Source organism: Solanum stenotomum, chromosome 1 (genome assembly GCF_019186545.1).
Source record: "Solanum stenotomum isolate F172 chromosome 1, ASM1918654v1, whole genome shotgun sequence".
Lineage (NCBI taxonomy): Eukaryota > Viridiplantae > Streptophyta > Magnoliopsida > Solanales > Solanaceae > Solanum > Solanum stenotomum.
The window spans coordinates 2,464,411-2,491,874 of record NC_064282.1 but is presented as its reverse complement, the minus strand read 5'-3'; the positions used below and the strand labels follow the sequence as shown (position 1 = coordinate 2,491,874).

The 27,464-nt window shown below is 28.9% G+C and overlaps 1 protein-coding gene, 2 long non-coding RNA genes and 1 other non-coding gene across 5 annotated transcripts; 3 read left to right on the top strand and 1 right to left on the bottom strand.

Moving 5' to 3' along the window:
• The first annotated feature begins 1,739 nt into the window (after positions 1–1,739).
• On the top strand, positions 1,740–2,369 carry LOC125876461 (uncharacterized). The gene is made up of 2 exons (XR_007447539.1): positions 1,740–1,858; positions 2,138–2,369. It is a non-coding gene; the product is annotated as an uncharacterized LOC125876461 (long non-coding RNA).
• An 8,724-nt stretch (positions 2,370–11,093) lies between these two features.
• Positions 11,094–27,125, bottom strand: LOC125864925 (BURP domain protein USPL1-like). 2 transcript variants are annotated; one of them, XM_049546088.1, is made up of 5 exons: positions 27,017–27,125; positions 22,457–22,541; positions 21,817–22,101; positions 20,947–21,588; positions 11,094–11,475 (listed from the first exon to the last, which is right to left on the bottom strand). In XM_049546088.1, the coding sequence occupies exons 2-5, from the start codon at positions 22,508–22,510 to the stop codon at positions 11,281–11,283; spliced, it is 1,176 nt and encodes a 391-aa protein (XP_049402045.1). In that variant the 5' UTR covers positions 22,511–22,541; positions 27,017–27,125; the 3' UTR covers positions 11,094–11,280. The 2 variants fall into 2 exon arrangements, with proteins under 2 accessions (XP_049402045.1, XP_049401375.1); XM_049545418.1 differs by lacking the exons at positions 20,947–21,588; positions 21,817–22,101; positions 22,457–22,541; positions 27,017–27,125 and adding an exon at positions 12,589–12,726 and having other exon boundaries at positions 11,094–12,480.
• Positions 11,597–21,869, top strand: LOC125877068 (uncharacterized). The gene is made up of 3 exons (XR_007447595.1): positions 11,597–11,820; positions 21,292–21,514; positions 21,743–21,869. It is a non-coding gene; the product is annotated as an uncharacterized LOC125877068 (long non-coding RNA).
• LOC125853987 (U6 spliceosomal RNA) lies at positions 14,065–14,162 on the top strand. The gene has a single exon (XR_007445287.1). It is a non-coding gene; the product is annotated as a U6 spliceosomal RNA (small nuclear RNA).
• Positions 27,126–27,464: the final 339 nt, after the last annotated feature.

Genomic DNA, 27,464 nt, shown 5'->3' with positions numbered 1-27,464 from the left:
GAACGTATCATCATATTAAATAAAAAGTGTATTTATAAGTGAAATCTTTATCATAGTTAAAAGATAGAAACTTCTAGAAAAACATTTCATATTCGGAGGACAATTCTCCAAGTAAATTGCGGATATTTCAAATAATTGTGAATTCAACACGTTGAAATTAATTTCAATCTTAAATCTAGTACTTTTAATGCATAACATAAATTTATATATGAAAATTTATTAAAATTGTATAAATAGCTAGTAGATTTGAATATGAAATTCTAGTGCGCGATACAAGTGAACAAACACAATATAATAGAGCACTTAAAAAAATCATATTGAGGAAACTCGACAAGCTCAAAAAGACTCACGATCTTTTTGACAAACAACTTCTTATTTACGATTATTTTTTCTCCTGTTCTTATTTTCTTCAAGGAAAATATTAAAGACTAGCATTAAGTCATATGCTGATTTTAGTCACTAAGATGTGTTAAAACTCAATAGTCTCCAATGTAAAACTCAATAGTATCTTGTTGTCCTCCTAAGATTTTATAAAAGGTCGATTATGCAGTGATCAGAGATTGATCAATTAGTTAAACTTTAAAATATTTTTTATATTAATTTAAAATTAATATACAATAATAATTAATTTAATTACAATTATAATACATATATAAGTTAATATCTTTGATTTTCGCGGTGACTACACTTTGACGGTTGGTATATTTTTTTAGCTTTTTTTTTTTTTTTTAAATAAATCATTTTTTGTGGTGATTACATTTTGGCAGTTCTAATTTTCTTTTTCTTGATCATTCAAAAATTATAGGCCTCGAAATTGATTATTTTGTAGCAGAAATTTCAAATATATATCTAGTTCTTTTGTTTTGAAATATTGTCCTTTATTTTTTTGAAATAATTTTTTTTCTAGTCATTACACTTTTAGCAGTTTTTTTTTCTTTAAATTCTGTTTTTTTATGGTGATTACACCTTGTCAGTTTTTAATTATTATTATTTTTATGGTGATTACAGTTTGGCAGTTTGTAGTTTTTTTTGGATTCACCGAATTAAAAAAATTAGATTTCAAAATTAGTTATTTACTAAAATATATTCCATTGTTATGTAGTTTTTTTTTTTCCAAATACATATAATAATTTAAATCACTAAGATGCGTTAATCACCTAAGAATAGAGAAGTCACGTCTCCAGTGTAAGACTCAATACTTCTTATTTTGTTACCCTCCATAGACTTTAAGGTCGATTATGTAATGGTCAGATGCGATCGATGAATTGGGGTTCAAGTTAACATCTGTGATAATTAAATTTAAATATAACTCACTATTAAAAAATAATAATTCTTCACTGATTTTTCTATTGAAATTTGTTCAGTGGAATTCACACAAATATTTTGATTGAATCAGTGAGAGAAAAGTAAAAAAGGTATTAATGTTTTCAGGAAAAAATTAGGAAGTTTCTCGTGAGAATTTGTTTCTCACTTTGCGTTTTCCTGAATCAACTTAACAGAAAATAAATGAAAAAATCATGTTTGATAGCACAAATTTACATTGATTTTTAGTAAAATTTATAGATATTTAATATATTTTAATACATTTATATTCTCATCCCATTTTATTTATTTCTTAATTTTAAAAGAGAAACTGACCGCTTAAGAAATCAGAAGAACTATACATCATATTCTTTTAATTTCTTTTTTTTCTTTTCCTGTTTTTAAATGTGTAAAAACATATTTTATTTGGTCATTGTGGAGAGTCTATAAATAGTAAGTCAGACATTAGAAAGTCTACAAATTTTACAAACTCAAAGAGTGTTTCAACAATATGAGATCTCTCTCTATTTTCTTCCTTCTCCTATCTCTTTCTTTGGTAATTCTTCTTCTACTTCCTCTTCTCTAATATTCCATTCGTCTCTTTTTGAATTTTAAAATTCAAACAATTACTTTTTACGTATTTTTCAAATATATTATTTTTATTTCTAAAAATTTAAAGATTTTATACCTGAATTCATGATTATAATTAAATTATTTGACTCTCGAAATTCAAATTGTACCGTATAAACTAGGACAGATAGAGTAATAATTTCCAGATTTAATTTCACTTAATTTTATGTCTTCCTATATTTGGTTTAATTATTATTTTTTTCAGTTGGGATATGTAATTAGTGATGGTCCAGAAGAATATTGGAAGAGCAAAATGAATGGAGATCCAATGCCTAAAGTACTCAAGGACCTTCTTAATGATCAATATCAAGATTTTCCAATAGAAAGGAACAAATTTGTTAGAAATTTTGATTTGAAGGCTAATATTATTATTTATCATAATGATGTTGATATATATCCAAAAAGATCCAGGCCTACTCCTTAGGATGATCATTTTTCAGAAACAGAAGAAGAAGAAGCTCAAAGGAGAAAAACTGTAGATCCCTGAAATTAATTATGCTTTGATTATATTATATGTCCTTTTTTTTTAATTGTATGTCTCTTAATTACCTAGTTAATTACAATTTTAAGCTTCTTGTTGATTAATTAGATGTTGTTTAGTTGCTATTTGTAACTATGCCTAAGTAGTTCTTTTTATTTGGTAGCTGATTTGGAGATGAGTTATGGATATATTAAAGGAAAAATTCTCTATATATAAGTAATAGTTAATGTTTAGTAGCTGGTTGGGAAATAAGTTATATATATATATATATATATATGATTAATACGGTGTTTAATTTGCAATTTAGAAATACACATAACTAACTATGTGTAAGTCACAAAGGAATTTATGTATCACTTTATGTTGGAATAATTAAATTGTGCGTAACTAATATTTACTCCCTCCGTCCAACAATAATTGTCCACTATAATATTTTGGAATGCTCAACAATAATTTTACACTTAGTTCCTAATCTACCCTTATCATTAATTACACACACTTTCCTATTACATTTTTCAAGACATTATATTTATTGTATTCAAAGGGTGATATAGCAAAATTATCATTCTATTTATAGTTTCTTAAAAAGTGTGCAAAGTCAATAGTGGATAACTATTGTTGAACAGAGTGAGTAGTTTATTTACATAAAATAATACATATATTTCCTCATAACTAATAGCAATATTACTAATACATGCACATCTCTAATCATCTATCAAACGATAATGTCTAGAAATTATGTAATTTTTTCACTGTCATCGCATATATTATTTGCATGACTAAGTGGGCGTTTGGGCATAAAAAATATGAAATTTGGAGAAAAGTATATTTGTTTTCAAGTTGAAAATGATATTTGAAAATTGAAATTATGTTTGAACATAAATATAAATTAAAATTGTTTTTGAATGATTTGAAGAAAAGATTATGAAAACAATTTTTTTGGAAGTTTTCACAATCCAAAAAATTATAACAATTTATATTCAAACAATTTCGAAAATAAAAATAAATATAAATTGAATCTGGAACACTGTGTACCCTAACAGTTCCAGACATAAATTTGATTAAAATATATTGTTGACTTCTTATTGGCTTTAAGCCGGCTAATCTTTAAATAAAAAAAATAAAAAGAAGAATCAATCCAACTTAATGACACCAAGCCAATGACAAAATCATATATATATATATATATATATATATATATATATTAGATAATGGTGCCCGTGCTATGCACGTGCCCAATAATATAAATGGTATGTTTTGGGGCTAGTTACAGAGTTTTTGAAGCGATTGTTTGCGTAGATAAAGAAATAAGTTTTTTTTATCACAAATCTGTACTTTCTTTGACACTATTTAAGGCATAATAAGACTACACACATACAATATTTTTGAAATATTTTACGTTGTCAATTATCATGATTTATAATATTTTTATGATAGATTCACTTCAAGAATCAGTGGAATTTTTTGTATTTTTTTGAAAACATAATTTATGTTGTCAATTATCATGATTTATAGTATTTTTACGCAATTTTTAAAAATAAAAAACACAAAAAAATAAGACAAATAAATTTAAATGGACCCAATATATGTTATTTTTGTTGTCTCATTTTTTGTGACACAAATAAAATTTGGAGAGTCATCCAAATTTTCATATTTTTTTTAAAAATGTTTTAAGTTATTAATTATTGTGATTTATAATATTTTTATGTAACTTTCAAATAACCTACATTACTGGTCACTTTGTCCTAATTTATGTGATATGGATAAAATTACAAAATTAACCCTTTTAAAATGTCTTTTAGATATTTTAAGTTGTTAATTATTATTAATTATAATACTTTTTTGATAATTTTAAAATGATATGTGTTATTTTTTCTGTCCTAATATATGTGAGCCTGATAGAATTCTGAGAGTGAAGCTATTTTATTATATAGCTTTTAAATATTTTAATTTGGTAATTATTGTAATTTTTAATACTTTTTAAGTCATTTGTAAATGATATATGTTGCTTCCTTTGTCCCATTTTATATAGTATAAATAAACTTCCCAAAACCAACTGAATTTTTAATATATTTTTTTAAATATTTTAAATTATTAGTTATTGCGATTTATAATATTAAAAAAAAATTAAATAGAAAATGTACAAAACTTGTATCAGCCTAAAAAATGATCACGATAATTCGAAGCCTACAGAAAGAAATAAGGTTGTACGTAATTTTAAATACTTAATATATATTACTCCGTTTATCTCAATGTATGGGTTGACACCCAATTTTGACCCTCCACAATATAAATTAATCATTTCAAGCTTCTTCAATTTCAAACGATTTAAAATTATTAGTTTTATAAAATTTCTAAAATAAATAAATAATAATAATAAAAATAAATAAATAATAATAATAATATAGTTTGCAAGATATTTAAATAGTTTGCCACTTTTCATAAATTTTAGATGATATATATGTTTTACATAATTATGTATATAATCAGTATATTTTATGATTATTCGAAAATCGTCTAAAAAAAAATTATATTTTAAATATTAGGGATGGTTATAATTTTGAATTAATGAGTTTTATGGAATTCAAAATACTTTCAAGTTATTTTTAAAAGTAATTTTATCACTTTTAATAATAAATATGTATATTTTTGCAATCACGCTATTTTATAAATATTTGAAAATCATCACAAAAGATTTTATATTTTAGTTAAATATTTTATTAATTTACTTTAAGTCGTAGCTATAATTTCGAGTTAATTAGTTTTGTAATTGAATTAATTAGTTTATAATTAAGTTAATTATTTTTATTTTCGTTATGATTAAAAATCTCATTAATTAATTTATATTAACTCATCTTATTTAAATTTTAATCAAATTCACCAATGAAATTCAATTTGACTAAGTTTTACCTTAAACCCATTTGAAACCAAACCTTGGGCCAAAATTCATTCCCAAAACTGGCCCAATACCACTTCTTCAATTTCCAACTCCAGCAGCCCTCTTTCAAATCCCATACAAAAGAAACCAGCCCACTAATTTTAATCCAAAACCCTCCAATACAATACTACAGCAAGCCAAAATACCCAACCCATCCCCTTACTCTTCTTCTTGACGTGAAAAACAGCGACCCCACCCCATACTTGCCTTCGTCTTCTTCACACTAAATCAACCCGGAAATTGCGTTTCCTACCTTGCCAGAAGTCATACCCTGCATACCCATCACCCTCACGTCCCCTTTCCCCCATTTTAAGGGATTTTTTCAAAGCTTTCTACTGTTGTCTTGAAAAGGGGTAGAATGAATTCAAATTTGGAATTCAAAAATTTCACGCGATTTCCCCCTAATTTCCATCTATATATTCATCTATTTTAATCACTGTGGGGAGGGTTTTTTTTTTTTGAGTTTTTGTTTTCGGCAAATAGGTTTACACTTTAGAATTTCACATTTTAGTCCTTTGATTCTAAATTCCAAAAAGGTAGCTGCTCTAATTCTGCCCAGAATTCTTGTTTGCTGTTTGTATTAAGATTTCGTGGTAGAAGAATCCCTGCTCTCAGCTCGTTGTCAAGTTTGCTGCCCAAGAAGAGGTAAAATCCTTGTAACTTTGCTTTGCCTAAATTTCTGTTGAGCTAAGGATCTCATGATTGTTTTGGGCGTAATATCGATTGCGTTAATCGCACAGTTTTATTTTCTTTATTGTCTATCAGCTGATTTGATTTTCTTTTTTTAAAAAGAAAAAAATTTGTGACTCATGACTAGAGACTCTCTCAATGTTTGCCTAATCTGCACATCTGTAGACAATAATGTTGATCTTTTCTTTTGACTCGTTCGGTTTTGAAATGGATATTAGTTAGAAAAGTGAATAATTTTTTCTTCATTTCTTTCGATTTCGAATGGCCGTTGTCCGTAGCTCCTCTTGTTCAAATAACCAGATTGTAGTTATCTCGAATTCATAAACTTATATAAATTTTGTGTATAAATTTGATTTATATGTTTTAGCCTAAATCTTGCTTTTATCTTGGTTGTGGTCTGTTCCTATCTTGGTATGTTATATATATATATATATATATATATATATATATATATATATATATCGTTGGTATTTAAGTCTTAAGTGAATTCATGAATTAGATTTTAGCATATCTTGTTGTTGTGTGGAAAGTGCATTTAGATGGGTATGTGTCATATAGTTGAGTTAATCTTTCCTCTGTTTGATTTCATTTCGGCCCTTGTCTTGTGTTGAAACTCATCTTATTGTTTTCATCTTGGTTTAAATTTGTTCTTCTTTGTCAAAAGCTCATGTTTTGCCTTCTGTTCTAGTGGGTTAGTATTACTAGCTAAGTTTCTTTATTGTGGATAGTGAGTCGTTTAATTTATGTCTTTCGTATTTTGCTTAAGTCCCAACATGTCCAGTTCTCTGCTTATGTCCTCGGTTTAACACTAAAACGTTCATATCTATTATAAAAGGGATGGTTGTTATCATTATTTCTCCCTTGGTCACAAAGAATAGCTCTTATGATGAGCTCCATTTGTTCTTATTTTAACCGGTAGCTTCTTTATCTAAAAGAAAAAATAACAATTTAACTTTCATATGCTCCATTTGGCTTGTTGTCTTAACCTTTGCTAAAATTGTTTGGAGTTTATTTAATACTCTACGGTGTGTCTCTCCAATATAACTTATTGTTGTTTTAAGATTATTAAATTTAGCTTAGCATTGTTGAAAATGGCTACATTTGACATCACTTGTTAAGCATGCATTCATTTGTTAGCATGTATTTATTTGTTATTTGTTAAATTGGTTGTATTCATTTGCATGACTTAGGTTTTAGTTATTGTGTATTAGTTTAGGAGCTGCCATGATAATTTGTCTTAGGTACGCTCTTTCTCTTATTGTTTCCGGACGCTAATCGTTATTATTATTTTATTGCATGTAATACCATCTGAGCCCTTGTCGGCTTCATCTTTCTTCCCTTCGTACTTCAAGAGGGCCATAAAGGCCCAAGATTCTTTTATCGAGTCGGCCACATCTTGTCGAGTTGCTGGAAAGTCAAATTACAGGTCCCGAAAAGTAAAAAATGGGTTGTATACATGTTGTATACAGCGTTATACAGAGAATAACAGTATGTAGGATAGATAAAATTTCAAGAGTCAATCAAATGTTGTAAATTGTTAAGATTTACAATACATTTTACATAGTTTTCAATAATTTCACATTAAATAATACATATTACTGCTTTTGTCTCATTTTATGTGACATTGATAGATTAATTTTAAGAATCAATCAAATTTTTTTTGTGTTTTTTCAATAAATATTTTAAGTTGTCAATTATCACGATTTATTATATTTTATACATAATTTGTAACGATTGATTAATTTCAAGAATCAATAGAATTTTTTTATATGTATTTATTTTTGAAATATTCTATGTTGTCAATTATCATGATTTATAGTATTTTTACGATAGATTCACTTCAAGAATCAGTGAAATTTTTTGTATTTTTTTTCAAAACATATTTTATGTTGTCAATTATCATGATTTATAGTATTTATATGTATTTTTTAAATACAAAAAACACAAAAAAAAAAAAGACAAATAAATTAAAATGGACCCAATATATGTTATTTTTTGTTGTCTCAATTTATGTGACACAAATAAAATTTGGAGAGTCATCCAATTTTTCATATTTTTTTAAAAAATGTTTTAAGTTATTAATTATTGTGATTTATGGTGTTAAATTGTCCATAAATATAAATTTTAGAGGTACAACCATAAAAGAAGAATGTACAACACTATCTAAGCACATATAACACTTGTCATGTGCTAAGTAGTAGATATTCCACTTATTATATATAGTAATAGAAAAATATATATAGAAATGACATTTATTATTTAACTAAATAATAAATATGTAACTAAAAATCCTGTTAGCTTTTGGTTGAAAGCTAACAAGATAGTTACAATGATAGTTGCATTGTGGCTTATTATATATATATATATATATACATATAAATCTGAATGAGAAACCGCTGATGTGGCACCTCTTAGAAGCCAGGATTCCTATTTATCTATTTTTTCAATTTTTTTAATCTTTCATCACACTAAATATAATATGATTTAATATTACATTAAATAAATTAAGCGTTAATTGCATTGCAAGAATAGAAAGAAAATTATCATTTATGGACAATAAAGGTTTATTTACAATTTTATTATAAATAAGGAAAGAGAAAGGTTACAATAAACGTTTAATTACAATTTTACTATAATTAAGGAAAGATAAAGATTAATTCAACATTCTATAATCACATTAATATTCTAAATATTAATTGTATAGTTGGAAACGGAGGAAAAATCCCATTTCCGGAAAAAAAATATTTTAATATCCTAATCTGAAACTTTTGACATTCTCTATAATATTAAAACTTATATATTTCATTTAGAATAATTACGTATTTATGGGATGAAACAATGAAATCATTTGCAACTTTTATTATTCTGGGGAACTTTTTCAGTCGACGGAACCAGGGAAGGTGAAGATGTATGTTTGCGGCGTTACACCGTAAGATTTCAGTCATATGGGCCATGCCCGTCCCGTGCCTATGTCGCCTTCGACATTCTCTACAGGTACCTGAAATAATTACAATATGATGTTGTTTAAATCCCCAATTTCACTGATATTGATGATAATGTAATCGGTCGGGCTAAAGAGAATGGAAAAGATGATATCCTGTTGTGGTCTATTTAGCCAGGAATCTCTTTGGGTTCATTCGGTAGAATATATAAAAACAACTCTAAATAGAGTGTATTAATAATATTTGCATTAGCAATGCATGTATTAGTTATGCTTGCATTAATTATGTATAGATTATTTTTATGCATTGTTTGGTTAGAACAAAGACAAACCGACTGATTTTGCCTTGTGTAAGGCTGGTGAACCAAGTTGTGATAGCCCCTGGGGTCCTGGAAGACCAGGTTGGCATATTGAATGCAGTTCACTGAGCGCCACACTATCTAACACATTCTTTTGATGTACATGGTGGTAGAATTGACTTGATTTTTCCTCATGAGGATGAGATTGCCCAGAATTGCGCTGCTTGCCGGAGAGTAATGTTAGCTACTGGATGCATAATGGTTTTGTTAACAAAGATGGTGAGAAGGTATCAAAATTTTAGGGAACTTTTGTACCATCCCCTTGCATTAAGGTACTTCTTGTTGGGGGCACACTATCGCTCTCCTGTTAATCACTTAGTATCACAGATAGAATATGCTTCAGAATCTGTGTTCTACATTTATCAGACCTTACATGATTGTGAACGGGCCTTGAGCCTTGCCATCATCAACAGTACTAAATGGGGTGGCTGTACCTGTTGTTAGATAATGCCCCAGAATGCATCAACAGGCTGCATAATGAGTTGGAAACAAACTTTGCTGATGATTTGCATACACCTACAATTTTAAAAGATGCTTTTCAGGATGCCCATAAACTTATTAATACTTATTTGTTAAGCCCACATCAGTTTGTTTTGTCCCTAACCGAGATAAAAAAAGAAGTGAAGGCAGTGCTGATGTCCTTGGATTGCCCGCTGCTGGTTGAACTCGTGCTGAGGTTTTGCAGCAGTTGAAAGAGGTATGCTTATGTTTTCAATCCACACTTTTTAAGTTTGCAATCTGTGTTCTGTAAAAACTCTTTAAACTTTATGACAACAAACCATATTATTGTTTTATTAACACCAGCTAGAAAAAACAGGAAAAGATACATAAATATATTAACAGATAAGGCACTAGTGAAGTAAAAGCTACCGCCAACATGGAGAGACTCTTCCTTCAAAGCACTTGTGCAGTGGTTATTTTTGGAATCCTCACTAGATTATCCAATGGAATAAAGTGACAGATAGGGGATGTTCCTGGCAATATACCGAGCACTCAGAAAGTTACACGAGATGGAATCCTTTCAGAGATATCCAAATGACAAACTGCAACTGCTCTCACTCTTTCACCATTTTCACCACCTAATGAAACCTTGAGTATACTTTTTCTAGCAGGGGAGTTGAGTGTGAAGCATGAGTTGTGGACAGAGCTTTGATTTGGAGTTTTTCTCCTCATGATTTCTTGCACAAAATCATGCATTGCCTGTGAGGATGTGGCACAATGCTTTGGGTCTCCCTTGTAGAGAGAGACTATTGAGAAAACAAGAACCATTGTAGAAAAGTATTGAAGCTTGTTAAAATTCTTATTTGAGTTCTTTTATGATTATTCTCTCTGTTATAGCTTTGTTCTGCCTGTTAATAGAAGGTTATCGGTAAATCATGTTATATAGGACATTGCTTCTGGATTTGAATCCAATAATCCACGTGTAACTTAAATTTTGGACACATTGCAATGCATAATTATAATTTCCCTTTCTTTAATTGAATGCTCTACTATCTGCGTGTTGGTCGTTCACCATCATTATTATTCATTAGCAGTATATTACATCCTGTAATTTTACTTTGAATTGAAATCGAAACATAAAATAAGCTATATTCATTGTAGTATCTTGACATACTGATGTCTATTAGTACAATGCTTTCTTCTTGCATTTAGTAACAGGTTCTTTAATATTTCTAAGCAGCACTTTTGAGTTGCAATCGTTTTTGTGTGAACTCCAAATTCTACGACTACAAATCAACTGTGGAAGTTCCATTAGCAGAAAATCGTACTGTTTTATTTAATTTGGATCTCACCACAGGAAAGGAAGGTAAACAAGAGGTACACTGAAACAGTACAGAAAAGATACATGAAAATATTACTAGTAAACATACATGCAATAACAGGTAGTAGTAAAACAGAAGCCAACAAGAGCTGCTATCAACATGGAGAGACTGCTCTTTCACATCACTTGTGCAGTGGCGATTTTTGGAACCCACACTAGATTATCTGATGGAAAAAAGTGACAGATAGGGTATGTTCCTGGTAATATACCAAGCAATTGGAAAGATGCATGAGATGGACTCCACTCAGAGGTATCCAAATGACAAACAGCAATTGCTTCCACTCTTTCACCATTTTCACCCCCTAATGAAACCTTAAATACTTTACTCTTGCTAACTGTGTAATGACAGTAGAAAATCGCGTAAGCGTAAGGCATGGTATGACATGCCACCATCTTAGGAGTTTCTACTTCTTGTGGAGCATCCAAAATAGTATACTCTTGAAGTGGGGGAGTTGAGTTTGAGAAATGAGTTGTGGACAGAGCTTTGAATTGGATTTTTTCTCCCATGATTCCTTGAACAAAATCAAGCATTGCCTCCGCGGATGTGGCACAGTACTTTGTCTCTCCCTTTATATGTGGAGCCTCACATTCTCTCAGTGTGTCTTCCATGGCTTTCCCCTGTGGAGAGTTTCGAGAGAATGAGAAACGTTGAAGGATGTTTGGGAGTTCCTTTTGAGTAAATGGAATGGAATCAGCTTCTTCTTTGGGCAAGAAACTCGGAGAAGAAGAAAGATCCCTTCTTGGGAAGGAGACAGTTATTGTTTTCCCTATCTTTAGATCATCTATAAGGAAGAAAACTCTCAGAGAAGGATCTATATGATCCATATGGGATGATGAATGGATATGTTCCTTCTCCGTTTTTGCTTGATGATGCTTATTTTCTCCTTGTTTCTCGTTAATCCAAAGATGTGAATTCTCTGTTTTCGCTTGCAGCTTGTGAACATTTTCTCCTTGGTTATTGTATATCCAATTGTGATTATCAACCTTGTTTTCATGATCAATGTTGTTTGATGATAATTGAACTCCGGTATTCTCTTTCTTGATTTTGTGATTGCCCTGCTGAGAATTTCCACCTTGGTTATTGTATATCCAGAAATAAGTGTCATCCTTATTTTCAAGATTCTTGTTATTTGACGATGGATGAACTTGAACTTGGACGTCCTCTACTGTTTTGTGATAACCATTTTCTCCTTGGTTATCATAAATCCAAAAATAGACATTAGTCTTTTGGACATCTTCATCTGGAATTGGGAAGTTCAATCTTTTGCCCTCTAGGTTCCCTTGAACCATTTTCCTAGCTTCTGTCCCATAAGCAACCTGCCAACATCATACATTTAAATCAAAACTTTGTATAAATAGTACCAATATTGAACAAACCATTAATAATAATACTATTAAGACTGACGAAAGTAGACTGAAATTTACCAGCAGAATTAGGGAGAGAATACAAAAACCAAGCTTAAGATCCATTTGTTTTCCTTTTGAGTCCTTCACAAACTTTCCTGAAGTTTAGATATATAAATAGCAGAGATATAAAATGACCCCTGCTGTGCAAAAATTGAATCAACCAATAAATCGAATGGTATGATTAATGAATTTTTAATGATTTTATTAAAAAAATTATTTGGTTATTGGTTCAATCTTTGATTTTTTCAATATTAGATTATTGAGTAAATCGATAACCCCAAATAGACAATAGTAATTTAGTACTCTACTCATACATAAATAGTAATATCAATTCCTTATGGTTACTACTTTTGTCCTTTAGCTTTCAATTCACATTATTGTCCTAGTTCTTTTATTTATGTTGCACTTTTGTATAGTTGCGCCAAATTGTTGGAGAAGTAATATGATTAATTTATGTGCATTTTCTTATTGGTTAAACAAAAATCGAAACATTAAGGATAAAAACTGGATAAAAAATATCTTATTGATATAGTGTATTTATAAATTGAAAACCAATAATACATAAAATATAAAATTAAACTGACTGATGCACACCCCTACCCCACACTCAAAAATAAATAAATAAATTGAATAATGGAAATATTTGGACAATCAAGATGGCACTGTTTATTGATCTGATTGGAAATAATGCAGTCACTTGCATACTTTAGTCTATTCTTTAGATGGACTGTTGTGGCAAGTGACAATTTAATAAAGTCCGTACCGTATCCAGGGGCGGTTCTACTAAGGTTTGTAGGCGTGCCACGCCACCCACGAACTTCGATGGAAACTCTAGTATATATAAGTATATATCTATAATATAATTACAAATAATAAACGTGCCACCCAGGGAACCAAAAGGCCTTGTGGTGCGGCTGGCTAAGGGTCATATTCTAAAACGGAGGTCATGAGGTCGAATCTTGCTGAGGCCCTGACAGTTTTTTAATTTGCAATTTTAACTTGCTTGCTGAGGCACTGGCTCTTTTTTAATTTTCAATTTTAACTTACTTCCTTAATATGACCGCGGCACATTATTTTTTTTTGCTTGTTTCTAATAGTTGTCTTAATATGGTGTAGTAATTTATAAGTATATTTGACTAGCATGTTACATAAAACGTGATCTATTTGTAAATATAAGCAATGATATTGTCATTGATCGTTTTCAAAATATGAAAACTTGTCGAGTACAATTATAAATGAATGATGAATATTTATGATATTTATTGTATAACTGAAAGTTTTAACGTTGTTTACTTTATGATCTCAATCAAATGTGGGGTGCAAAATTGTATTTATATATGGAGGTAGGGAAGGGAAGGGAAAATTGTAAGGTGAGAGTTCAAATAGTCAACCAATTGAGCTAAAGTGATTTTTTCCATGTGAGAAAAAATCTTCCGTTGTCGGTCTTGAATTTGACTTTCAACAAGAGCATCTAAATTAAAACGATAAACTTTTGCTTCGTTGGAGACATCTGATAAAATTGAAACAATGCAGAGAAGATTAGCATGACCCATGCGCAAAGAATTTGTAGTATATATAATACATAAATTGTCATCTTATTATTGTTCATAGTTGTCATAGACCGATAAGACGAATAATTCAACTGAAGCCTAAAATTGAGTTAACCGATGAACCTACTTGGCACCCAGAGACTCGAAATCCTGAATCCGCTTCGGACCGTATCAGCAAATTTCTAAATAATGTCATAACCAATTATCAAGATTGTCCAATGAAGAACATATCATGCATGCAAATATAAATAATTAAGAAATAATTATTTTACTCTAAACCATATATATCGCGAATCGCGTTAGAGAGGGACATATATATTTGCCTCAACATATGCATGAAGGGTTAGCCCGAAAGGACAGAAATGTATTTGAAATTTTCATAAAATTCAAAACTAAACATTTTAAGCAAGATTTTGATAATATCTGTAAATAATGATAAGCTTATCTCTACAACAGCAACATATTATTTCTTGCCAAATACATAAACCTCGATCTTAGAAAAGTCTATCCTTAAAAGTCACCTCAAAGCGTTTAATGGTACAAAATGATTTTAAATTCATTAATTATTTATATAGTGATAATTGTCCTTTGCATTATCACGTGAATCATGGTCATCAAAGACAAAAATATAGAAACTTAAATAAAATATGAGCAGGTTGAAGAGAAGCAATCAACTAAACATCAACTTTCCCCTTATTATAAGCGACTTAATTTTCAAGCTGACGAACAACCTTTTAATCTATATCGTTAATTTCAAGTTCACCAAACTATAATTAGAGTTCAAAAATGAATTAAGCATGCAAAAGGTTTAGAGATTAAAAAGGAGGAGCGAATTAAGCTAACTAATCACACAAAGTTAGAGAGGCCAATGAAAACATATATTTACAAGTGAAACCAACATAAAAGACCAAACTTAAGAGATTCGACGTGTAACACACCAATGAAAATATTTAAATTAACACATCATGGCAATTGGTTTCCATTAAAAAAAAATTACGCACATACTATTTATAATTTCAACTAAATAAATACATGATGTCTTCTTACCCATTAATATCACCAAATACCAATATTAATTAACAGTACTAATATTTATTATTATTATTATTATTCATTATTTAGTCATGACAAATTATTAATACTTGTTTCGTTTAAAAGAGAATAACCTTCTTTCTTTTTTAGATAGTATCAAAGAAAGAACGAACCTTTTCATTTTTTGGTAACAATTTAATTTTCAATTTTTCATGTGATATATTTACGGCCACAAGATTAAAATTAAAATATTTTTTTTATTTTCTTAAATTTTGTGTTAAGTGAAACTAAGCTATTTTTTTTAAAAAAAATGGACGGAGTAATATACATTTGGAGAAAGAAAGGGAGTTGCTCGGATGGTAAGCACCCCTCACTTCCAACTCAAAAATTGTGAGTTCGAGTCACCAAGAAAGCAAAAAGGATTGAAGCTCCTAGGGAGAGGGATTAAAAAGAAAAAAAAAATTGGAGAGAGGAGGGGGAGACATGGGTGACAATTGCATATGTGAGATAAACGTGTTCTGGCCCATGAATCCGAATTAATTAATCGAGCATTTTTCTTTTTATATTATATCCACTCTTAAAAAGGGGTCAAATCTAAATAGCCGGTGATCAAGTGACTTGATCCTTCGGATATCAAACACGTGTACTCCCTCCATTATTAATGTCATATTGAAGTATTCAATGAACTCGTCGTTTGGTAGAGTGTATTAGAAAAAATAATGTATACATTAGTCTTGTGTATTATTGATATTCTTTTTTAATCTCTGTATAAGTAATATGTTATTGTGTGTTAAGGTGTGTATTGCTAATATAATGGGTTTCTATGTATTAGCAACACAATGGTTTGGTGTGTATTGCTAATATATAATGGGTTTCTATGTATTAGCAACACAATGGTTTTAATGCATGCATTACATGGTTAAAGACTCAATTGTCCATCAAAATCTCTTTTTACATCTTTTCTACCATAATAATGGAGGGTATCTTTGTAAATAATTTTTTTTATGCAATGTTATTTTTAATGCGTCAAATCAAATAATGCAAAAAAAGTATATATAATTAATGCAAACATAACTAATACATGCATTGTCAGTGGCAAACCTACCTTGTGCATATGGGTTCTTAAGCACCCACTACTACTGTCTTTTATGACAAACTTTACTATTTATGTATAAAATTTAATATTTAATTTAAATGTATTAATTAAGCACCATACTATATAGTAATTTTTGAGTTAAAAAAAATTGAGCATCCATAATATAAAAAATGTGAATTCGTCACTGTGCATTATTAATATATGCAAGCATTACTAATCTACTCTAACTATTATTATTCTTATACACTCTATCAAGTGACGTTTTGACACACACTTTGTATGTGTTAAAATACACTTATGTAAATAATAAATTTTGAATCCAGTAAATTTGACGATAATGATAAATTACGAATGTGAACCTATAAACTTTTAAAGGAAAAATCACCCCACACATATATTTAAGAGACAATATTACGGATTTTAAAGCTACTTTTAAAATATTCTTACTTATAACAGTTTAATTACGGGTTATAACAGATCACATTTTATTTTGAAAATCAATTAAAATTTTACTTTATTAAATAAATTGTATTTTATAATTTTATATATATTATTAAATGATATAAATAAATAATCTACCATAATTATCTCTTACACATTTATAGGAAATTTACCTTGATTCTTGTTCCTTTTTTACATTTACATGTCAAACCCACACCCCTAATGTCACCATGCGTCTTCTAGTCAGTAACCCACCACCCCCACGTTCAAAAAGTAAAATTTTCCGTTGTAACAACTACCCATTCCTCTTTCACCTCATCAATCATATTCCATTCAAATCGTTTCTACATCTCAATATCACCTCCTAAATAAGAAAATATTCAGTCTACAATCAGAAAGAAAGGGCGATTTCACAATACTAAGAATCAAGTTTTCAAGATTTTCGTTAAAATATGTCAGAAATCAGAACATACTTCTAGAAAAAGTCTCATATTAGTAGAAGCGAGTTCTACGGTTGGAATAGAGCCTCCGACGTTTAACATACTGACTCAAACGCCACCGCATAACAAAAATGCAACTCCAGCGAAAAAGGTTGGTACTTCTCAAAATAAGAAGCAGATTACAGGAAAGAAGAAGAAAACTCAAGCAAAAGCAGATTACAGAAAAGGAGAAGAAAACTCAAGCAAAGAAAATTGAAAGTCCTTCAAATCATAAAGGACAAAAGAGGAAGGGGAAAATGGTGGAATCCCCTTCTGATTCGGACTCAAATTTTGTAAGCGAGAAAAATATCAAGAAAATCAACAAATGTAGAAACGGCTCAGTCATCAAAACCCTCCAAAAGAAGAGCAACAATGAAGAAGGCTTCAGAAATCTCAATATCAAAAGGGGCAAAAAAGTGGTTAGGGTAAATATTTTATTTTATTTATTTTCCAATTATTAAATTTAGTAGAATTTTTGTTATAACAGTTTATTTTTGCATATTATTTGTGGCATGAATTTTGTTTTGATTTTTGACATGAAATTGTTGTGACATAAGCATACATATGTATAGTTACTATCATGGAATTGATATTAATTTGGTTATTATTTTTATCAGAAAAGGTATGAAGCATGTTTAAGATTGGTATGAATCTGACTTAATATTGATTTATGAATGTGGTATGCAGTATGTTTAACATTTGTATGAAACTTATTTAATTTTGGTATGAACTTTGTATACCTTTTAGCAGGAAAGTTATCATTCAAAATCTCTCATTATGTCTATGAATTAATGTGGAATGAAACATGAATTATATTGATATGAAAAATGTCTTAATATCAATTTAGGAATGTGGTATGTAGTATGTTTTAACATTGGTGTGAAACTGATTTAATTTTGGTATGAAGTTGATACACCTTTTAGCAGGGAAGTTTTTATTCAAAATCTCTCATATCTTTATATAAATGTGGTATGAAACAAGAATAATATTGGTATGAAACCGTCTTAATATTTGTATGAAGTTCGTCATCTAACTAATATATGTATATGAATATGGTATGAAACAAGAATAATATTGGTATGAAACTGTCTTAATACTTGAAGTCATGCATCTGACAAATGTGCCTCAACAAGAGTCAAGTTCAAAGTTTGTATTTCTATCTTTTAGTGATTTCATCATAAAAATTAATTCACTTTATTTCTTAAAATTATTTTTCTTTCATTTTTGTTTCAGTGATTGTGGTATGTACATATGTTTATTTGTTGAATATATCAGCAATGAAGTTTTTAATATGAATTTCATTGATATCGATGCAAAGTATCATCGTCAAAGGTACGCCACAATCTTATGGCAGTACGAAAAAAAAAAGAACGATGATGGTGCGATTAGTGAGAGTGAAGTAACTGAAACTGTTGCTAACAAATTTGGTGGACCCCGCATAGCAAACGAACATGCTCCGGATACCAACAATTACCGTACACCAAGACCACGAAAATCTAATTTGAGATAGTTGATTGGAGCTTAGACTCTTAAGTATTAGAAGCTTTTTAAGTTTTGGATAATATATATTTGTTTTTTCCTACTGTTTTATGTTTTGGATGATATATAATATTCACTGTTTTCTTCCAATTATATATAATATGCATTGTTTTCTCAAGTTGGATACTAATAGTACACAATTTGGATATCAACATTTTTATTGGACTTTAGTTTGAAAGAGACCTCATAAACATAGTACCAAATAATTCATATTCATTGTTAAACTTAACATATGAATTACAGATTGTCTATTATAATTCGGGGATACCAGTTATATAAAAACTGCATACCAATTGGGTTCAACATAAAACAGTTTTAGTTTTGGCTATTAATTGAAAACCAAATGAACAACAATTTAGATTACATGAAATAAGAGTGTCAGGTATTCAATTTGTATAAAATTGATATCCAATTCATATATGATTGTTTTTTTTTTTACTTCATAATCTAAGATAAAAACTAAAAGAATAAAAATGTATGAAGTTGGTATCCAACCTGTATAAATATTCGAAGAAACGAATCTGACAATGTAAAACAAAAGAAAAAAAATTGATTTTTGAAATACAAAAAAAAAAATCGAGAAGAGAGAAAAATTTAACAAAAGAAGAAAATCTAGTTTTTAAAATACTTTTAACTGATTAAAGTAAAAAAAGGAAAACAAATATTCCTATTTTGTTTTGAATCTCCTAAATTTATGGCAATTATGAATTATCATTAATGTATTCAAATTAATTACTACAACTAATTCTGTTTTTTACTTTTATTATTTTTTAAAATTCATTTTTTATTATTATTTTAAAACTTTTTTTTAATAAACTGTTATAACCTGAAATTTTTTATTGTTACAACTTGAAAGTTTTATTATAGTGTCATAACTTGAAATTATTAGTCTTATATATGTTATTTATAAAATTTTCACACTCCCTCTCCATTTTACAGGAAAATTGATTACTGGTTAGATTCAAAAATCCAAGTTTATTTAGGTCCATTTCTGTGAACAATATATAGGAAAACAACTGCACTTATTATTCAATTTTTTAATATTTAGTAAGTGAGATTTTTTTTTTATCCAAGAGTATTTATATATAATCTAAAAAAATAGTATGAGTTGAATGTGATGGCGGAGTTGGGGTTCACGAGGCAGTGGGGATGGGTGGTCAAAAGAGGGGTGAGGGTGTTTGGGTTGGGGGTGTGGAGACAATGAACTTGAGGTTTCACTTAAGGAACTTGTTTTTTCCTACTTGATTAGGATTAGCAAGGTCTAACCCCCCTTCCTTGTACTTATCCCTAATGATTTTTTTTTTTTATGTTTAATAAAAGGTCACTAGACACTATCTAGTGATAAATTTGCTATTTAAAAAAAAAGAAAATTCAGAAAAATATTTTTCAAAGCATCTCGATACCACACACCCAAATTGGGATGAGGCGTATTTGATCAAAAGATTTGGGTTGATGGACTAGGCTTTGTTTATATTTTGTTGGCATTGGGCTTTAAAGACCGTACAATTTTTGGTGAAATTTCTCTTTTGTTTTGGGCTAAGTACGCAAATACTCATCGTTGGTAAATCAGTTAAGGGAAAAGGGTTTAAAAATATCTTTAACTTTAATTTATTAATTGACTATGTCTTTATCGTTAAAATAGAGTTATTTTTATCCTCACCATCTATAAACTTGTCACATGTATGATGTACCCTCAATTGGATGAAAACTCTCAAATCAAGAAAAAAATGACCCGGTTTCATTGATTTGTCAGTTTACTAAACATAACCAGAGTTCCTTTTTAAAACATATACAAACAAATCAACCAATCAGCATCTTTGAGTTGCAGTTTTTTTTTGTGTGAAGTCTAAATTTGATGACAATGAATCAACCAGAAAATCATATTACTAGTTTTATTTATATCTCACCATTGAAAAGTGAGCAAAACAAGAGGCACACTGAAACAGTACAGAAAAGATGCATGAAAATATTACTAATTCACAATAACAGGTAGTAATCAAACAGTAGCACACAAAGCTGCTGATAACATGGAGAGAGTGCTCCTTCAAATCACTTGTGCAATGGCGAATTTTGGAACCCAAAGTAGATCATCTGATGGAAAAAAGTGACAAATTGGGCATGTCCTTGATGATATACCGAGCACTCGAAAAGATACGTGAGATGGACTCCATTCAGAGGTATCCAAGTGACAAACAACAATTGCTTCCACTTTTTCACCATTTTCGCCACCTAATGAAACCTTGAACACTTTGCTCTTGCTAACTGTGTGATGACAGTAGAAAATCGCGTAAGCGTAAGGCATGGTATGACATGCCACCATCTTAGGAGTTTCTACTTCTTCTGGAGTATCCAAAATAGTATACTTTTGAAGCAGGGGAGTTGAATTTGAGAAATGAGTTGTGGATAGAGCTTTGATTGGTGTTTTTTCTCCCATTATTTCTTGAACAAAATCAATCATTGCCTTTGGTGATGTGGCACAGTACTTTGTTTCTCCTTTTATAGGTGGAATCCCACATACTTTCAGTGTTTCTTTCATAGCTTTCGCCTCTGGAGAGTTACGAGAGAATGAGAAACGTTGAAGGAGGTTTGGGAGTTCCTTTAGTGAAAATGGAATGGAATTAGCTTCTTCCTTGCTCAAGAATTTTGGAGAGGGATAAAGATCCCTTCTTGGAAAGGAGATAAATATTTCTTTTCTTAGCTTTAGATCGTCCATAAGGAAGAAAACTCTTAAAGAAGGATCAATGTGGGATGATGAATGGATATGTGCATTCTCTGTTTTTGCTTCTTGATGATTGTTGTATATCAACGTATTTTGCGTGTCGTCCTTATTCTGCAAGTCACCATATGATGAGATACCAATTTTGGCATTCTCTGATTTTGCCTGTTGATGCTTGTTTTCTCCTTGGTTATTGTCTATCAAGTAATTTTGAGTATCGTCCTCATTTTGCAAATCACCGTATGATGAGAGACCAATTTGGGCATTCTCTGTTTTGGCTTGTTGATGGTTGTTGTCTCCATGGTTGTTGTATATCAAGTAATTTTGAGTGTCGTCCTCATTCCGCAGATCACCATATGATGATAAACCAATTTGGGCGTTCTCTGTTTTGACTTGTTGATGATTGTTGTCTCCTTTGTTGTTGTATATCAAGTAATTTTGAGTGTCGTCCTCATTCCGCAGATCACCATATGATGATAAACCAATTTGGGCGTTCTCTGTTTTGGCTTGTTGATGGTTGTTGTCTCCATGGTTGTTGTATATCAAGTAATTTTCAGTGTCGTCTGTATTTTGCAAATTTCCATTTGATGTTACACCAATTTGAGCAAGTGGAGAGTTCAATATTTTGCCCTGCAGGTTCCCTTCAACCATTTTCCTAGCTTCTGCTCCATAAGCAACCTACAAGTCATTAGGAAGAATGCATTAGAAAATGTAATGCATGCATCAGTTTTACTTTGTTTGGTACACTTTTAGTTATACGCTCTACTTGGTAGTATTAAGTTATGCATAACTAATACATGAAAAAATCCTTAGTATTAGTAATGCAAGTGGGTTTAACACTTTTAACTCAAGTGTTATTAATACCATCATCGCTAATGTCTAGATTGCTAATACACCACATTCAACACTATTCTTATACATCTTACCAAACGATTCCAAAGTGAGCAACATATAATATAAATGCTCTTAACATTTTAATTACAGTTTATATAAAAAGTGTAGTTAAGAGTGAGGAGAAGAGAGTGATAATTACCAGCTGAATTAGGATATTTAGGGAGAGAACATAAAAACCAAGCTTAAGATCCATTATTGTTCTGTTGAGTCCTTGAGAAACTTTCCTGGGGTTGGATAAATAGTAGAAATGTAAAATGACCCCCCAAAAAAAAAAAAAAGATAAGAATGCAAGTAATAGTAGCACTGATTATTTATCTGATTTGAAATAATGCACTTCCATAGTTTAGTCTATTCTTAGATTAGATTAATGTTGTGGCATGAGTGGCATCTAAAGAGTCTCTGCACAAAAGGACCCAATGTATTTGAAGTTTTCATTAAATTCAAAAGCAGGGTGGGGCCCAACTATATGTATATTTTATTTTAAAAGAAAAATCATGCTAATTACTTTTCTATTTTTTAAATTAAGACACATTTTAAGAAAAAAATGATTAACATAGTGAGTTTATCATTTTATCTCTATTAATTATGAAATAGATGAATTAAAAATTTAAGATTTTCAAAAAGTTTTATCTTTTTTAAAATTAATTAATTGAGGGTGTAATAAGTAAAGTTTTTTTGTCTTTTCTTGATTTATCAAAATAAACAAGTAAAAAAAGACAAGTAAAAAAAAAATTAGACAAGTAATTAAGAACACAAAAGTAGTACTAGTATTTTCTTTACCTGATTGCTTATTACTATTCATATATTTACCTTTTCCAATTCTTTTTTATTCTCTTATTATTATTGAATATACTGAAGTGTCAAACCTCATAAATCAAAATTTATCTTTTGATGTCTTCTTTAAGCTAGTGTTTGACCCTAAATTATTAATTATCACTAAATTAGAGTAATAAGCTAATATAATGTGACGCAAACACTAGATCTCGTAGGCAAAGCAACCAACATGAACCTTTTCCTCCTCTAGCGTGTTAGATTGGACTTTGAAAAAATACTTATTTTGAAGAGTGTTTGGTCAAAAATATGTTTTTTTTAAATAAATAATTCTTTTAGAGAGTAGAAGTTACTCTTTGACTTAATCCATTTGATTTTATTTTTTTTACCAATGGCAGGCAGTAATTTATGGTTGGTAAACACAAATTATTGCTTTAATGTTAGGCAAATTATTTTTCAAATCAATTAATTAATCAAATATAAATTGATACTTTTTAACCGTATTTTTGACAAAAATGTATTTCTCAAAATAAGTAAATATTTTTGAAAGCTTAATCAAACCAGATATAAGTAAATCCATATAAAATCCACTAAATCAGTCTTTATATATTTTATATATATTCAGATGAAACAATTATGTGTTCTTCGTGTGCTACAAATCGAGGCAAACTTGCATAGCTTCTTCTTCTTCAAGGGAAAAAAAATCTCATTGCTTTATATATATAACTAGTAAACTTGTCCGCGCTTCGCGCGGTGTGAATTGCATTTTATAAATTTGTTATTAATCGAAAAGTCAATTTACAATTATAATTTGTTTAAAAAAACACTTTAAATGTTTTAAAATATATTGAAAAATGCTCCTATTTGATTTGATTTTCATTCAACAACCAAAATTATGTTCAATAAATTTCTAATATGTTGGCTTTCATATCAACTGTGGCTTGCAATAATATTCAAATTTAATTTAGTGGAATGGACAAAAAAACTATAGGTATTTTAAATAAGTAGAAAATATTAAAAATATAAATAATAACAATTTTTCAAACTTTTACCACATGTTAAATCTTCTCAAATGCTAAATGATGTGTTCATTGAGTTTAATCTTAGTATATTAAAAGTATATAAATAACAATATGCTTCTTCTTTTTTTGAACCATCAGACATATGATTAAAAAAAATATATGAAGTACAAAATAAATATATCTATATTTTTTTGTTGTTCTTCTTTTCTTCACCTTGTTTAGTTTTTCCTTTCTGTTTTCATAATTAACATATTAATTGTTAGTATTAGTTCTTATTAATGTCACCATAATATAAATTGCACACATTCTAATTGTTGAAAGTAAATGATTATGTAAGTAACTTTTCAATAACTACAATAATTTAATGTGAGTTATGGCTATTACTAATTAAGAGTGAAAATTATGAAAATGGAGAAGTGTGAATTATGAGAGTATGGCTGTTTTAAAAAGATAAAAAAGGAGAAAAAAATTCTTGATGAAAGAGGGATGTCACTTATCTTTTCCCTTTTATTTCCCAACTTTATAAATAACTCTCATATTTTAAAAGCTAAAAACATAAAACATTAGTATCATTTCCTTCCTTGTTCAATAAGTATAATTTTGATTTATTTGGTAGGACAAGTAACCCTAATTACACTATTCTAAAATTTTAATTCATCCAAATCTTCTTGTTTTCAGTTTCAAAAGGATTTATAATCTAATTTATCTTAATTAAATTATGCATATGTAACTCCAATCTAAGAATATATTTGAATATTTATAAAAAAAAAAATACTATAAAATAATCACTTTTCCCCCCTTTTGATTTTTCTCCTTATTTCCTTATTATATTATTGTTAGAATGACTATCCCAGTTACAATAAAATATATGTCATACTAATTGTATCCTTTTTGTGTAATTAATTCACTTCTCCTTTACTTTTTGATTATTTTATTCAAATCCCCCAAAATCATGTTTGGGAAATCAATTTATCCTATTATTACGACAAGATCAGTAGGTTCTCTATAAATTCAACAAAAAAGATAAAGAAATCAATTGATTTATACTACACAAAGAGTTCTTATATTAAAGAAACCTCAATTGTCAAAACTTAAAAAATTATAGGAAGTGTGAGGATCTTGAAGAATATTCTTAAAGATTTTATTTTTATTCATATATCATTTGTTTTGAGATGAAAGAAATAATTGTATTTTTATTTTTTTTGAATATGTTACTTGTTTTGGGAGCATTTAGAAATCGTATAAGGAGAGGTTTTGTTTGATAATAATAATAATAATAATAATAATTTGATATAAAATTAACATAATTATTTCTTAAATTTAAAACAGGGCATTTATCTTAGGAAAATAAAATTTGTTACATTTGAATTCATAATAATAATAATAATAATAATAATAATAATAATAATTTGATATAAAATTAACATAATTATTTCTTAAATTTAAAACAGGGCATTTATCTTAGGAAAATAAAATTTGTTACATTTGAATTCATAATAATAATAATAATAATAATAATAATAATAATAAGAATAAGAATAATTTGATATAAAATTAACATAATTATTTCTTAAATTTAAAACAGGACATTTACCTTAAGAAAATTAAATTTGCTAAATTTGAATTCACACTATAACTATATACAAGCTTGCAATAAAAAAAATATGTAGATAAAATTTGATATATCGGTAATGATTGATATTCTTTAAGCTTGATCCTGACGAGTTCCTTTCACGAATAAGATAATATATATGTCGCTCTCTCCCATTTTCTAACAACTAAAAATCAGGCATCAAAATTACAAAGTTACTAATTATGGAGACAATACCAATAATGATAAAAAATAAAAATAAAAAAAAGGGAAAAAAGAAGAAATAAACTTCTTGCAAAAAGAGTAAAAACGAAAAAGAAGAAAAATTGAAAATAAAGTTATGAATGAAAAAGGCAGGATGCGTGCATTGTTGGACATTTGCTTTAGTATTTATAGTTGGCAAAAGCATTAGTAACATACGAATATGAAAAGATTGATAACGTATATTTGAGTAATTATAATTGAATGGCAATTAAGTGTTTTCCTTAATTGAGTTCTATTATAAAAAGACTTAATTAGCTTTAAGTAAGAATTAAATATGGCTCTCTTTAATATTTAGGAGTTTTTAGTATTTTAAAATTTGAAAAATGGCCAAAAAAATCACAAAAAAGAAAAATAGGTTTCTAGCCCTTAGAAGCATGCCACATCAGCGTGTATAACATTCTCCTTTATATTATATATAGATTTAATGGGCCAATACGAGAAATAGAACAAGAATAAAAAATTAATGAGTACCGAAAGCTAAAAAATACTTGCAAGAATAAAAATTAAAGATATGAAAATAAAAACTCTACATTAGTCGAGACATGTGTACGTGATCCATAATAAACAAGAAAATAATATCAACAGAATTAATCAAAGACTTAACAAAAAACAGCAGCAGCTATGCAAATGGACAGAACCCATAATATATACAAACATTATGTAAATAAATTTTATAAACACTTGCAGAGAATTTTAATGTGAATATTATATAAACAAGATTTTATGATAATTTATCGTTGATCTGTCATTAAACATGCTTAATTATGAATTTCTCACAAAATTATCATACTCTTTCTGTTTAAATTTATTTTTTTGACTAATTTCAACTTTTTTCATGACATGTTTAAGATCATATGATTAACGAATATTGTGGTACATTATATATATCATTAGTTTAAAATCATAAGATCTAAAAAAATATTATTTTTATCTTAGAAATTTTTAAAAAATATAAAAAATAAAATGATACGATAAAAATATTGAAAAAAGAAAAGTATCGACGATTCTCTATGGGGAAAAAAACGATATAAAGAAGATGGATAAGACATACTGTATCCGAGGAAGCTAGATAGGCACTAACTGACTTTTCTTACTGAGCTTTCTTAGTGGCTAACATTTTTTTTTTTTTTTTTTTTTTGCTTAGTAGAAAGCTGCTGTGGTTCTGAGTCAAGGTATACTTATCTTAAATAGGGAGCAAGGGAGAGTGATAGCCGCTGGATCAAGTGACTTGATCCTTCGGATATCCTACACGTGTACTCCCTCCATTATTAATGATAAAATAGCAACGTGCGATAAAATGTGGTGTAAATTATTCGTTTCGTCTTTTAATCATTGACGGTATTAAAAACACTCCCTACTTCAATAATTAAACTAAGATATACTCATAATCTGTCACATGACATAGCAAGTGGTCTCAAACTCTTGTAGGGGCATGCGACTCTTAATAAAAAATCGAGAAAAGTGTTGGATACACTTAGTAGGCGTTTGGCCATGAGATA